This window comes from Contarinia nasturtii, unplaced genomic scaffold (genome assembly GCF_009176525.2).
Source record: "Contarinia nasturtii isolate CC-2019 unplaced genomic scaffold, AAFC_CNas_1.1 Cnas_scaffold_2166, whole genome shotgun sequence".
NCBI lineage: Eukaryota > Metazoa > Arthropoda > Insecta > Diptera > Cecidomyiidae > Contarinia > Contarinia nasturtii.
Window position 1 is genome coordinate 1,157,616 of NW_022199493.1, and position 13,750 is coordinate 1,171,365.

General features: G+C 31.0%; 1 protein-coding gene across 1 annotated transcript in view; it reads right to left on the reverse strand.

Annotated features, from left to right (window-relative positions):
* Window positions 1-12,400, reverse strand: part of LOC116347900 (homeobox protein araucan) — a 36,660-nt gene extending 24,260 nt beyond the window's left edge. Inside the window, exon 1 of the mRNA XM_031778704.1 lies at window positions 12,188-12,400. Within this exon, the coding sequence (XP_031634564.1) occupies window positions 12,188-12,283 (96 nt within the window). The 5' untranslated portion in view covers window positions 12,284-12,400. The remainder of the gene's footprint in view (window positions 1-12,187) is intronic.
* Between the last annotated feature and the right edge of the window lie 1,350 nt (window positions 12,401-13,750).

Sequence of the window (13,750 nt, forward strand, 5' to 3'; positions counted from 1 at the left end):
CTATTCATTTATGTCCAAATCATTACTCCGCCGAAAAGTAAATAAATAAATCCGATGGACAATGATTTATGTTTTATTACGGGTTGTTAAATCAAATAATTTTTCATTAAAAAAATATATAATAATAATTAGAAGGTTAAAATTGGTTGCTCCACTTCGAATATTTTTGGTTTTTGCAATTTCTATCAGTTTACAAAATGTTGGATTCTGAATCGGTCCAAAATAAGATGCTCTTTCGATTAATGAACGAAAAGCAATATAGGTTATGCACGTAAGAAAGAGACAATTTTCTTCGATTTTTTCAATTTACAATTTTTCATCAATTCTTATGAGACAACAGCAATGAAAATAAAATAATGAGTATACATCCTTTCACCAAATCACTAACTTAAAATCAATGCATGTTTAACGTGTCATTCAAACTTTTATTACACCACCGATGAATTTCAAATAAGTATAGTATTACTTTACATACGTATTACAACAAATAGAATAACAACCGGAAAGAAAGAACCAAAATATGGCATTAGTGAGGCCCGTCTGCATTTTGAAAGCAACGTCGTTTGTGGCCAAAACATTATAAAACTGATCGGTCATGAACAAGATCTTTGTTGTTATTTTTACTTTAGTGTGTTACGTGAAAATTACTTTTCTTTTCAACGAATAAAGTTTTTTTCCAGTCTTTTATCATTTTATAAATATTGGTTTTTTGTTGAAAAAACTTTAAGAGATTTTTTATACCCATATATATGGCGGACATTGCGTTTGTAAATAAAAAAATTAATATGTATTCGTTTGCCTCGAACACGATCACTGATATCGTAAATTTATGCGTAAACATATATTTCATGAAAAACTGAATGCATGCCTAATTAACATCTATTCCGATAGCAGAAAAACATAGCTTTCATACAAAAAAAAACATACTTTGGCCATTCTTGTCAAAACAATGATGATTTTTGTATCAAAAGATGCCAAATTTAAAATCAAGGTCATAGCTCCTTTCTTATCGATTTGTTACGATATTTACAATTTCAGTAATAAGCAGTAATTTTTGTAGCAACATTTGAATTTTTTCATTCATTTTAATTAAATAATTTGTGTAATAAACTGTAATATACACTTGACTTGGTCACTTGATTGATTCGTAACGTCTAATCAATTAAATGATACTTTTTTGCACTCCATGCACAAATAAATGACAAAATGTATAAAATTGTAAATTTAGACCGAGAATTACAAGGATCAATGAGCATGAAATAAAAAATATCTAATTAATCAGCGAAAATAGCAATTAACTAAGCTGATTTTTTTTGTTTTATTAAACAAAGAGATTTCAAAAGGAAATGTGCATACACATTTCACTGGCTCAAATTAAAAAAATACATAAGATCGAAAATACTCATAACGCCAAAAAAGCGGATTGTAATTCCGTCTGCAATTATGGTAACGTGTTAACTTGAAGAAATATTATTTCGAATCACCATGCGAGCAAACGTTGGTATTTTTATTTCTTTAATGCCTTTTTCTTTTTCTTTGTTATTTTCTATTCTTTAAGTAACTCAGTCGGAGAAGCAATAAAACGGAACGACTAAAATGAAAATAAGTGAACACATTTTCTGCGGTTCTTTTTTATCCTCTCTTTTGTAAATTTTTTCTGTTAAATTCGTGAAACGGAAAAAGTCACACATTTTATTTTGTTTTATTTTTCTCTTTTCTTTGTAAGGGTTTTACATTGAGTTAATATATTATGCCATGTACACGTGTATGTGTATAAGAAAGCAAGTCGCACATAAAATTCTTATTGAAAATAATAGCGGGCGCGAATGGTACGGTGTGTATGATATTCATATGATAACGATCTAAAGAAATTTAAATGGACACCGTTTAAAATATTCAAAACACTTCCGAAGCAACTTCAAGAAATCAACAATATATTAACATAGTTTCGAGTGGCTCTGTTATTGCCGTTGTTTTTTTTTTATCTTGGTGCTAAGTTATACTCTTTATCCAATTCGTCTAGTTTATATTATATGTTTTTGTTTGTTTGTGCTTCTTTCGTGCATCTGCCCGTTGAAATGAACGAGCACTAAACACGCTGCAACTGTTTGAAAGAACCAAGATCTCATTAGTATGAAAGACAATATGCATCAAAATTATGAAAGTTTTGTCAAAGTTCCATACAAGCTAGAAAAGTTAGAAGACATAGTTTGACTATGATGTGTAACATATTTATGTCTGTGCAAATTTTTATATACATACAAATAAAGGAACTGAATTGTTTTTGATAATTAAATAAAACTATTGCGACGACCTAAGTTTAAAAGAAATCTGACACTAATAATGGCAATATAAATTTCAAGTCAATTTTTCAATAGCATTCGGATGAGAAATGAAATTCATCAAGACAAAACAAAATAAAAACCGCAAAGGAAAGTGTATATATATTTATTAATCTGAAATCAAATGTCGGAATTATATTTACTGCAACAACTCACCATTTACATATGTAAATATGTATTTTGAACAATAAAATGAGAGTGTTGAATTTAATAAGTTGAATGAAAAAATTGGAGTTTCGAATCGGGTTGAGTTTTTTAATTGTTTCTGTTTTTTTCTTCTCTGGTTCTACTATTGTTTCAAGTTGTATTAAAGAAGAGGAAACAACAACTGAATTTACATTTAAACAATGTTAATTATTATTCGCGAAGTTAGTTTTCTATCTGTTTTACACCTTTGGTGACTTCTTTTGTTTGGATGAGTTGTAATAACTTGTGTTCATATTGAAATGAATATTATTTTTATATACATTTCACAACGACCATATCACACAGTAATAGATGGGATCAAGACAAATACTTTATTTCCGCACATTACACCAGTCCATAAAAGTGTGTATTTCATGGGTGTTATTCATCCATACATAATTATAGGCATTTTTGAAAACTTGTCTTAATATGTTGGTCCTGCATTCAAGCACTGGCCCTACTGAAATGACGCGATATGTTATTAGCATTTAATCATCAAAAAACTGAATAATAGCTTGAATATTATATTCACTTCACAAAGATTTTAAGTTTTCACAATTAAGATAACTTCATTTTACAAAAATACATTTCTTACAAACAGTAGCAAGTGTATTCAGTAAAATTATTAATAAAAAATGTGTTAAGAAAAATAACACATGATGATAATGTGAAAATATTATGGAATTTCTTCGAGATAATTGTGAAAGAGATGATATTTTTTGTAATTCTTCCATTCGTATTTAATTAATAAATACGTTTTAATGATGAGTGCAATTTAATATTAAATATATCGTATGTCAATCATATTTATTTGTTTTTTGTTATAGTATCTATACTAATTTGTTTATAATTAAAACGATTTTGCATTCCATTGTCATAGTTAGCAGACTATCCCAGATAAATGAAGCAATTAGCAATGCTATCATAAAAGTTGTAGTTTAATGTAAACTATCAGTTGCTTTACTAATACTTTATAGATTTATAGCTACAACAATAAAAGAATGGGCATATTTGAATAAAAAATTGAAGAGGAAAAACGTAAACCATATCTCAAATAAGTGGGCCAATACTTGAGAGTCCTAATTTCGGCAAAACTCTTTCTGGAGGGGAAAAATTCTCAAATTGTGACTGGATTTTTGATTTTTTGAGGGGTGGAAGGGGGATGGATTATTCCCAAAAATGAGTGTTTTTCAAATCGGTCGAAATAATATCAAAAATAAGTTTGAATGTATTATAGGAATAAGATAGACCAAATTGTAGGACGATGAAAATGCAGGGTCAGGGTCGTCTTTCTCAAGCCCGTCTCTAAAAAATAAAGTGGTTTTAAGAATTGACACCAGATCATACGCATAACCTCCAATTGAATTATGTTTGTTTTGCAAAAACAATACAGCTTTTTCTTGAACGTTTTTCTTTTTGCTGTGATTTTTGATAAAACCAGAATTGTGTTTAATATTTAACCCTCTAGTGCATTAATTTTTTCCAGAGCTGGGATTTTTTTTTTTTTTGGTTGATTTAGCTGCAACTAAGATTGGAAAAATAATGTTAATCCAAAAAAATGCGTGGTTCGAAAAAAAAGTGCAAAAAACTCAACCCCGCCTAAAAGCAGAGCTATGCATTAGAAAATATTTTTGAATACAATGAAACCATTGTTTACGACAATAATAATGGAAAATTCGGAACGTGACAGTTGTAGAAACATCTTTCAAACTTCAATAATAAAAAAATAAGCTGAAAGAATGTAAACAGCAAGAAATAAAATGTGTTTCGTGTGGCATTACAACTATTCGTGTGCATAGTTACTGTAAGATGACCATGGTATAGTGGATTAATGCATGCGCTAAGAGTCGTATGGTCTTGAGTTCGATTCCGTCAAAAAAAAAATTATTTTTAGCTTAATTTTGCTCTTTCGTCTTGTTGTTTGCATTATTTCGGATTATTTTTTATTATTTGATTTCTCTAGAATAAAAACAGCATATCAAATGGTCGCATATCAAAGCAAAAACAGATATTTTTTTTACATAGATGTGTTGTTATAGTTTGTATGAATTACAACAACATTTCACATAAGAAAAAAATGAATTAATTCTTTTAATATCGAAAGAATATACTTCAAATTATGTGAATAAAAATTCCCGAGCCCAGCAAATGCGGATTAATTAGTTTAAAATTGATTCAAAAAATATGTTTGACGTATGGCAGGTACCCCTAATTTTGATTGAAATCTCTTCAAGCTTTCAGAATGTTATTTTTTTGTGAAAAGAATGACCTGTGCAAAGTTTCAGTTCATTACGATATCATACAGACATGGATCCCATAAAAAAATTCAATTTTTTTGTGATTTTTTCAAGGAAACTGTATCAAAAATTGATTTTATCTCAAAACAAACCTCGGATTCGGTTTTCTGGTGCCAAAAAACCCCCCAATACATATTTTTGAGTGTTAAAGTCTACATTAAGTATGACTTTTGGACGAAAATTGGACTCTTTTTCATAGGTATCACTCCAGACATGACGTTTTTTTCCATCAACCAAAGTCGCTCAAAATCTAATGATTTCTATTCCTCGCAACCCCCAATCATCCTGTAAAATCAGATTTTGAATTAAGTTTCTACGATGAGTGCAATCTTGCTAACAAATTTTGCGTACGACGTACAGATTAACAAAAAACATGTTTAAAAACGCCAAATTCGTGTTCTCTGACCTCAATAATAGGTAGAAAACATGTTTCTGAAATTTTCAAAATTTTGACCGATTACAATACTTTTCACCTTACACTATGTGTGCGGAAAAGTAAAATGGTGTGAGAGTGTATAATAATTAATTTTTTCATAACATGCGATTTTTCGTACTTTCGAGCCTGCACATAAATATCTACCTAAAAACCAATTGTCAAATGGATATAAAATGAAAGGTTGATCCTTTCTGGATGTGTTTTAGTTCATGTGTAAAAAGCTTTAGAATAAAAAATATATTTCTGACAATAAATCATACACTCCGCCTAAAGGCAGAGCTATGCACTAGAGGGTTAATGCAACGTTGGTGGCCAGAAAGGTGACATTATGAAATTCAAAAGTGTTTGAATTCATTTGATATGATCTGGCGTCGGTATTTAAACATTAAAAAGTGTATAAACGATGTACTTCGTTTTTTACAACGACAAAAATATCCGTTCAACAGCCTGCATATTAATATTGTTTATACATAATACAATTAACGCGATATTTTCAATTACCGAAAAGAGAAAAGAAACAAGCAAAAAATACAGCAACAACAAGTATGAGTGCAAAACAAATATAACCACGTCCATATTCGTGTTAACAGCTTTACTAGTGTGATTGGTTCTGTTTCAAAATACTGATATTGAATTTGCAACATAAACGATGTTCTACGAATATTTATTGCATTAATATTGGGTGTGTGGAATACGTGTATCAATTAAACTGTCACGCTTCCATTTAGTGAGCATAGTTGATCATTCATATACGATCTAATAACGAAACGCACATCATATTTGAGAATCACGTGGTTTTATATTGCTTTTTGTGTCCACAAAAACGCCACTTAATGTTACATTAACATAATATGTACAAAATAAGAGTGGATACGCAAACAATATAAAATTCCAACCGACCAATATGTATAATTTATTTTATGTCTTCCGTAGTATGAATCGGAAATTCCAATTGTTTTTTCTTCTTTGGACATACTTCTCGAATAAATCTTAAACGGTTTCTATCGGTTATTTGTTTTATATATAAGCGTTATAAATGCCGCTTTATTTTTGGTATTCAGTAGATTAAGCGATATTTTGAACTAATACAATTCTCAAGTATCCATGGTAAGTATACAACCTATCAAGTTCTTGTCCATACATTTTAAATGGAAGAACAGTCTGGACATACACATTGAATTTATTCGCGGGATGTATTTTAATTGAAATTTCATTATAAACATATAATATTACCAATAGATGATTGTTCAATGTTGGTATATAACCTTTCATTTCTATTTAAGTCTACGCACCGGAACAGCAAACATGTTTTTACAACGATCTAGATAAAATAACCACGTAATTACGTGTTAAATGCTGTACCAATGTCTGGTAATGGTTATTCTATTGCCCGATAATTAAACTAAATCATTTTAATTGACTTTTGTATGAGCCAATTTTCCGAAAAAAACTATGATAATATTTCATATGAAACCATTAATCTACTTTGAGATGCATTTTTTAATGTGATTATTTTTATTTTTCAGCAGAAGTGTGGCACAATGGAAGTTTTAACATATGGCAAAATATGTGCGTTTACTGCATTTATGCAAAAAATTTGTAATGAGGCAATTAGCTTCAATTAAGGACACTATAACAGGATCGAATGCAAAGTGAGTTTTAAATGTTTAATACCTTAACATGTTCAATGAAGTAGATCAAGTGAATATCACTATATTATTATGTGTAAAATCCCAAATTATTTATGACATTATTGACTATTGCTATGAGATGAAAAAATTAAAACAATCGTTTCTTGGGATAGTTAAAAATCTCTTGTATCTCACCTCCGTTTAATTATTCACTTTTTTGAAATAAAAAAAATGAAGCTGAAGAAACAAAAAATAGAGCAATCTCCACTAAAATTCATTATGACGAACAGAAAATATGATTTTCATTTCATAACAATTCTAACCTACAAAAAGTTCTTAACTACCACCGCGGGTTTTTCGTATGTATGTTAAATATCCTCTAGAAGCCCATAATGTTTTTTTTTTCTCATCTGCATTTGAATTTCTCGGGAGCAATCCAGTTTATCTCAGATTATGATAGACGTTAATTTTTAAATTTCAATTTCGGGAAAAACTTATTTAGTACAAAAAAATCCCCAAAAATGTATTGGGTGTATGCATTAAAAAAGGGAATTTCACGGTAGATGTCACCACTTGTTTGTGCGTTGTAGTAGATCAATGACAGATACGTCATTTGAAAGGCCTATTCAAATGCTGTCAAAATCAGTCAAAAAGTGTTCCATTTGTTTATGCGTATCATATTTTTTTTCAGCGATGGAAAATTTTGAAAGTTGGAGAAAGAAACAGCATTTGCGAGAAGTTTTGTAAAGCTATTTTTTGCAAAGAAAACATGCTCTCGTAAAATCAAAATGTTACGACTGGTTTCAACGCTTCAAAAGTGGTGACTTTGATGTTCGTGACAAAGAACGACCAGGTCAGCCAAAAAAGTTGGAAGATGAGGATTTGCAAGCATTATTGGACGATGATCCATGTCAAACGCAGAAAGAACTTGCAATGGCGTTGAATGTCGAGCAGGCAACCATTTCTAAACGTCTACATGCAATGGGAAAGATCCGAAAACTGGGCAAATGGGTGCCACATCAACTCAATGAAAATCAATTGAAAGCACAAATCACAGCATGCCAAAAACATCTTGCCGAGCACAAGAAACATAGTTTTTTGAGTCGAATTGTCACGGGCGATGAAAAGTGGGTCTATTACGACAACCCCAAACGTAAAGGACCGTATGTTGATCCAGGCCAACCAGGACCATCGCAGTCAAAACGAGACATTCATTGCAAGAAGGTCATGCTGTGCATTTGGTGGGATCAAAAAGGTGTCGTGTATTATGAGCTGCTAAAACCAGGTGAAACGGTTACAGCCCAACGCTACCGCATGCAATTAATCAAAATGGAGCATGCATTGAAGATTTAACGGCCACGGATAGCGTCTAAACAAGACAAAGTTGTGTTTCACGATGATAATGCCAGGCCACATCGAGTAGACATCGTTAAAAAAAAGTACAAGACTTCGGTTGGGATCGGCTTGATCAACCCGCGAACTCTCCAGACCTTGCTCCTTCTGACTACCACTTGTTTGGATCGATGCAAATGGGTTTGTCCGAGATATCGTTTCGAAATCCTGAAGGAGTGCGAAAATGGATCGATGAATGGATAGCCTCAAAAGATGAGGAATTCTTTCGACGCGGAATCGACAAGCTACCAAGAAGATGGGCCGAAGTCATAGCTAACGATGGGCAATACATTGGTTAAAAAATATTGTACAGTTGTTTTTAAATAAATGTATCTTTTCAGCAAAAATTTTTCCTTTTTTAATGCATACACCCAATATATTTTTCCAACAATTATACTTTTTTTTTGATGTACCTCTGAACAGATGATTTTGGTTGTTGACTATCGTTTTACGGTATAAATGAGTCCTATGTAAAAAAAAATTATGTAACGTTCAAATGTATAATTAGTTATGATAAGTGCAAAAATAATCCGCACAACATTTTAAACGGCTACGACAAAAGCAATAAAGGCAAATGCTTTAAGAGAAATAACACAAGGCTAGAGCATTTCACGATATGCTTAAGTTGGATGATTCCAAAACACATGAGAATATAACTAAAATATACAGATGGAGATTTGTGGAGTAGTTTGAGATCTATATAGTGTCGGCAAAAGGCGAAACTCATTCTTTCAACGCAAAAAATATTTCGCTCCTTCACTTTCGCGCGTCAACAATTTCAAATTCTCAACACATTGCTTGTAAATCCAAAGTCTGCATGAATACGAGTACAATTATAATGTTTTCTTTTCGATCTCTGCAACAGCTTACGTTCACCGCTTTCTTAAACATTTTAATGCGGCATGGTAAAAAATATGTGCGCGTGCAGATACGAGAACGAGCTCACAAGCGCAGGCACGGTTACAAAATGTGAATAAAATTTTATCACCATGTAAGACATGATAAAATATTTAATATTATTTATATTTGACGTTGCCATTGCTTTTGCTGTTGTCGTTGATGTTGATGATGTTTTACCAAAATGTGTGAGTGTCCGTTGTAAAGTTATACACATACATGCACTACGATTTGATATGATACACCTAGATGTAGTGCTGTACATAAAACTCGGTTTTGAAACAGTGGTTAGCTATGAATGTTATGCAAAACATAATCGACAAAAGCTTCCACCGCTTCTCAACAATTGGCATGCTTTTGAAGCGGCCTTCATAGAATGGGATGCAAGAATTTTACGGTACATGAATTCATTCATTCACATGTTACATCCAAGCAACTAGTATATTTCTAGTCAAACATCGAGCAGTATTACAAACCCAAACAACACTAAAATCATATCGATTTGAATAGCGAATATATATTTAGGTGTGTCTTTAATATATGTGCAGTAAATGTGCACACCAACAGAATTAATACCTAGCTTCATATGTTTTGACATATCTACGAAACAAGTTAATAATAACATGAACAACCGAAAAACAAAAGCATTCTAACAAAGCATCATGAGAGTAGTCAAAAACTAGATCCAGTTTGTAAGTATAATCATTTTGAATGGGAATTGAACGTGAGTTAAAATTTCAAGATCATTATATTGAATTTCCCTATAAATATAATAGCAAGCGATATATTTCTTTCCAAAAATTCATCTTATTTTTGAGATTGTGATGAAATTCGTAATAGAATTCCTCTGACTACAATAATTTTAACTGACTCAACTACGATCTAAGTGGAAGAATTTGACATATTTAAATTCCATGAATACATAATTAACCATCTAATGCATTAAATTGATCTAGAGCTGGGACTCATTATCCAGTTGATATTGTTGTGAGAAAAACAATACCTCGCCTAAAGGTAGAGCCAAGCATTAATCATATTTTTTGCAACAATGACTAGAAAAATACTAAAAAACATATATCTGACAATAAGGATAAATTACTTTTAAAAATTATTCAAAAATTCTGTGAGTTGAGAGAATAATTATTTTTTTCACATCATACGATTATACGCATTTTCTAGCCTGCAAATAAATATCTCCCCAAAAACCACTGAACTCTATATAATCAAAACGTTGCGAAAATATCTCACTTTTACCCGTCAACGCCACCGACACCAATGTCGACCACCATCAGTGTCGTGAAGATCTAACTTTCTAATAGGAACTTTATTATCCCGCATTTTATAATGCGGTAATAGTTTTTAGTGCTTCGTCATTATTTTAAACATATTTTGGTAGGCTAGGTAACAAAAATTGAAGTATTTACGATTAATTGTACAAATTAAGTGATCTTTACGATTCAACCAAATCTTCATCGAGAGTAAATTATTCAGAGAATATTTTCTATTGTTTTTATCTTATTTTCAAAAATCAAAATTGTTTTTGTCACACAATCGGAATGTCCCATTCTCAGCAAGCATATATTTTTCTCAACAAGATATATTTTATACTCTGGATGGCAGAAGCGCTGAGTGAAACTCTGCTGAAAATATTCGAATTTTACCGAGAACGTATCCACAAAAATTGCTCACCACTGAAAATAATGTTTTCTTTTATTGAATGATATGACTTTTTTTTCACAGAAAAACGAAACAGAAATAAAAACAACATCAACATCTTTGCTGTACTATAAAAAAATATTCGTTCACAATTTCACGCTACAGTCAACTACGTAGAGGAAAGCGAAACAACAAATAAAATGATGTTATTTATTGGGCGGATGTTGATTTCAGTTTTGAGATATTTTTTGAAAAATGTACACTTCTTAACATTGGCCTATTTGATTGTATTTTAGCTGAATCAAGATTTATTGTGCAGACGCAAACATTTATATATACTATGGAATTTTGTAACTGCCAAATAAAAACACTTACACACTTTTATTGGATATCAATTTCTTTTTTATATGTTTCGGATTTTTAGCTGAAACAAGGATCAAATAAAAACTGCAACGTTAAAACCAAATTTTCGAATATATGTATTACTACAGTTTGGGTGAAAAATACTTTCAAAAGATTTGGTCAGTTATTGTATCTATATCTTATGTAGATGAATTTGAAACTAATTAATATTTGTATTCGCTTTGTTCTTTCATGTTGTTTGTTGTCTATGTGAGCTAATAGGTTCATGATATATTAAATCATTTGATATGCATATTTAGATCAAAATTAGTAAAAATTATAGATTATAAACTATAAAAAAATTCATATATTATATATTTTATATATATCTCAACTCACATTTTATGCACACAAAAAATAAACCTGACAAATCATTTTAGGATTCCTATTAAAATATTAATTTGTAAGGTTTCCTTATAATATGGCAACATTTTATTAGGAAACCTTTAAATAATAAAACATGTTTTGTTTCAACACAGTGAAGTTGGCTTTGACGTTTAAGCGCGCCAATTTATCAGGATTCCTGTTAAAATATTGCGATTTTATAAGGAAACCTAACAAATTCATTTTTTAATAGGAATCCTAAAATAATTTGTGGGGTTTATCTCTTGTGTGTGGTATTTAACTCAAACTTAATAGTGTTTTTTTTTTTCCAATTTATTTATTTATTGGTTATTGGCGTTGATATGTCAACATAGTATGTAAATAGGGGAATTTCAATATTTTGATCAATACATAGTTTATTTTAAGCTTAAAAAATCTTTATTTTAGAGAGAAATAATGACCAAATTAAACTTAGAATTTGATCACAGTTTTGTTATGGTTAAACCAACAAGAATAAATATTATTGAATTCAAAAGTGCCGACGGGAACGAATTATAATTTTGAGGAATGCTCTTTCAAGTATTTCTGTTACAATAAATGTTCAATATCATATAAACAAATTACCTGTGCCTGTAAAGGTGATCCTCGAAACGGAAAATGTGACATTATTTTTTCGCCGGCAATAAAAGATCGCCGATCTCGATTAAGCGTTTCAATCATCCACTTTTTAGCTCCTTCAATAATATCGATGTGCTGCTATCCAAATAAATAGTACAATATTGTAAAGTTTAACACACACATTCAAAATTCTATTGCCTGTTTCTAATATTAGTCGTTTTTTTTTAAAGAATAGCCACAAATAATATTTTGCTATTATTTCATCTTACAAATCACTTAGAATTTTTTTGTCATTAATGGTTTTTTTTGCACAATACCGTTCATTAAATGCAAGGAAATAAATTTCGATTTTCAGTCTATATAATTTGTAGTTCTTTTTTAAAATACTTTACTAATTTCGAATATTTCAATCACATATAATTCATTATATTCATCATAACATATTATTTTTAAATTTTTAGCTTACTTCAAAAAATTCAAGAAAGTATTTGAATGAAGAATTTTTATTATGTAACATTCACCAATAGAATAAAAAATCCGGCGAAACAGATTAAAATTAAATAGGGAACAGCACAAGTGTGGTGCAGTAGCCAAAGCTTCACTGCTTGCGTTGTATGTCACCTGGTAGATAATTGCCACAAACTCAAAAATACGATACACAGCATGCACCGCAAACGACGACGCCGATGACGTAAACACTAACAAAACTAGAATTCAATCAAAACGCGAAAACCAACCATGGCACGCAACACACACACATTGGCTGTGATGTACACAAAGGATACGAAACAGCTTAAACGATGTACTGAACAATGCACGTCACGACTTCGTTTCGACGCTATGTGTCGGTAATTCAATTGTATGGTTAGTACCACAACCAACAATGTTTACAACATAAACAGAAACGAATGAATAATTTTGCTGCGCGATTTATCGATCACGGATATTTTCATGCGCGCATGTAAGCCTGAACGTTTATATGTATGTCGCGTCAGAAAAAAATAAAGGGAAGTTTTGGAAAGAAGAAAAAAGAAGAAAAAGAACATATTCAAATCGTTCAAAACTTGTACGAAATATTGAATCTGCCAATCTATAGTATCTTCAAACGATTCTTTTTATTTTTGTAACAAATTGAAGAAAACACACGTTTGAACGCCGTACTGAATGTTATTACCAATCAAAGAATACGATGATTAGCGGCACTTTATACGAACGTTTAGCATACTCAACTAACTCAAACGCTCTGGTTTAACGTGCGGACAGTTCGTTCACGTAAATAGGAGGAACAGTTGACACCTCCTTTTCTTTTAATAAAAAAAGTACACAAATACATACACTTCTCTATTCGTATGTGAAAAATGATGTTCGTCGCTTCCACAACTACAATCAAATGATGTAATCACGCGTTTTGAACTTTACATGTATCTTATAATCATTCGCGTTATTCGTGTTTTCATCGTTTTCTTGAGTATTTCGTTTTGTGCATATGTGAGTGTTGCGCATGATTATTATTTTTGAGCAAAAATGCAGCATGTATAGCTGCTGTTCACGCGTCTAATGTGAAGCCTA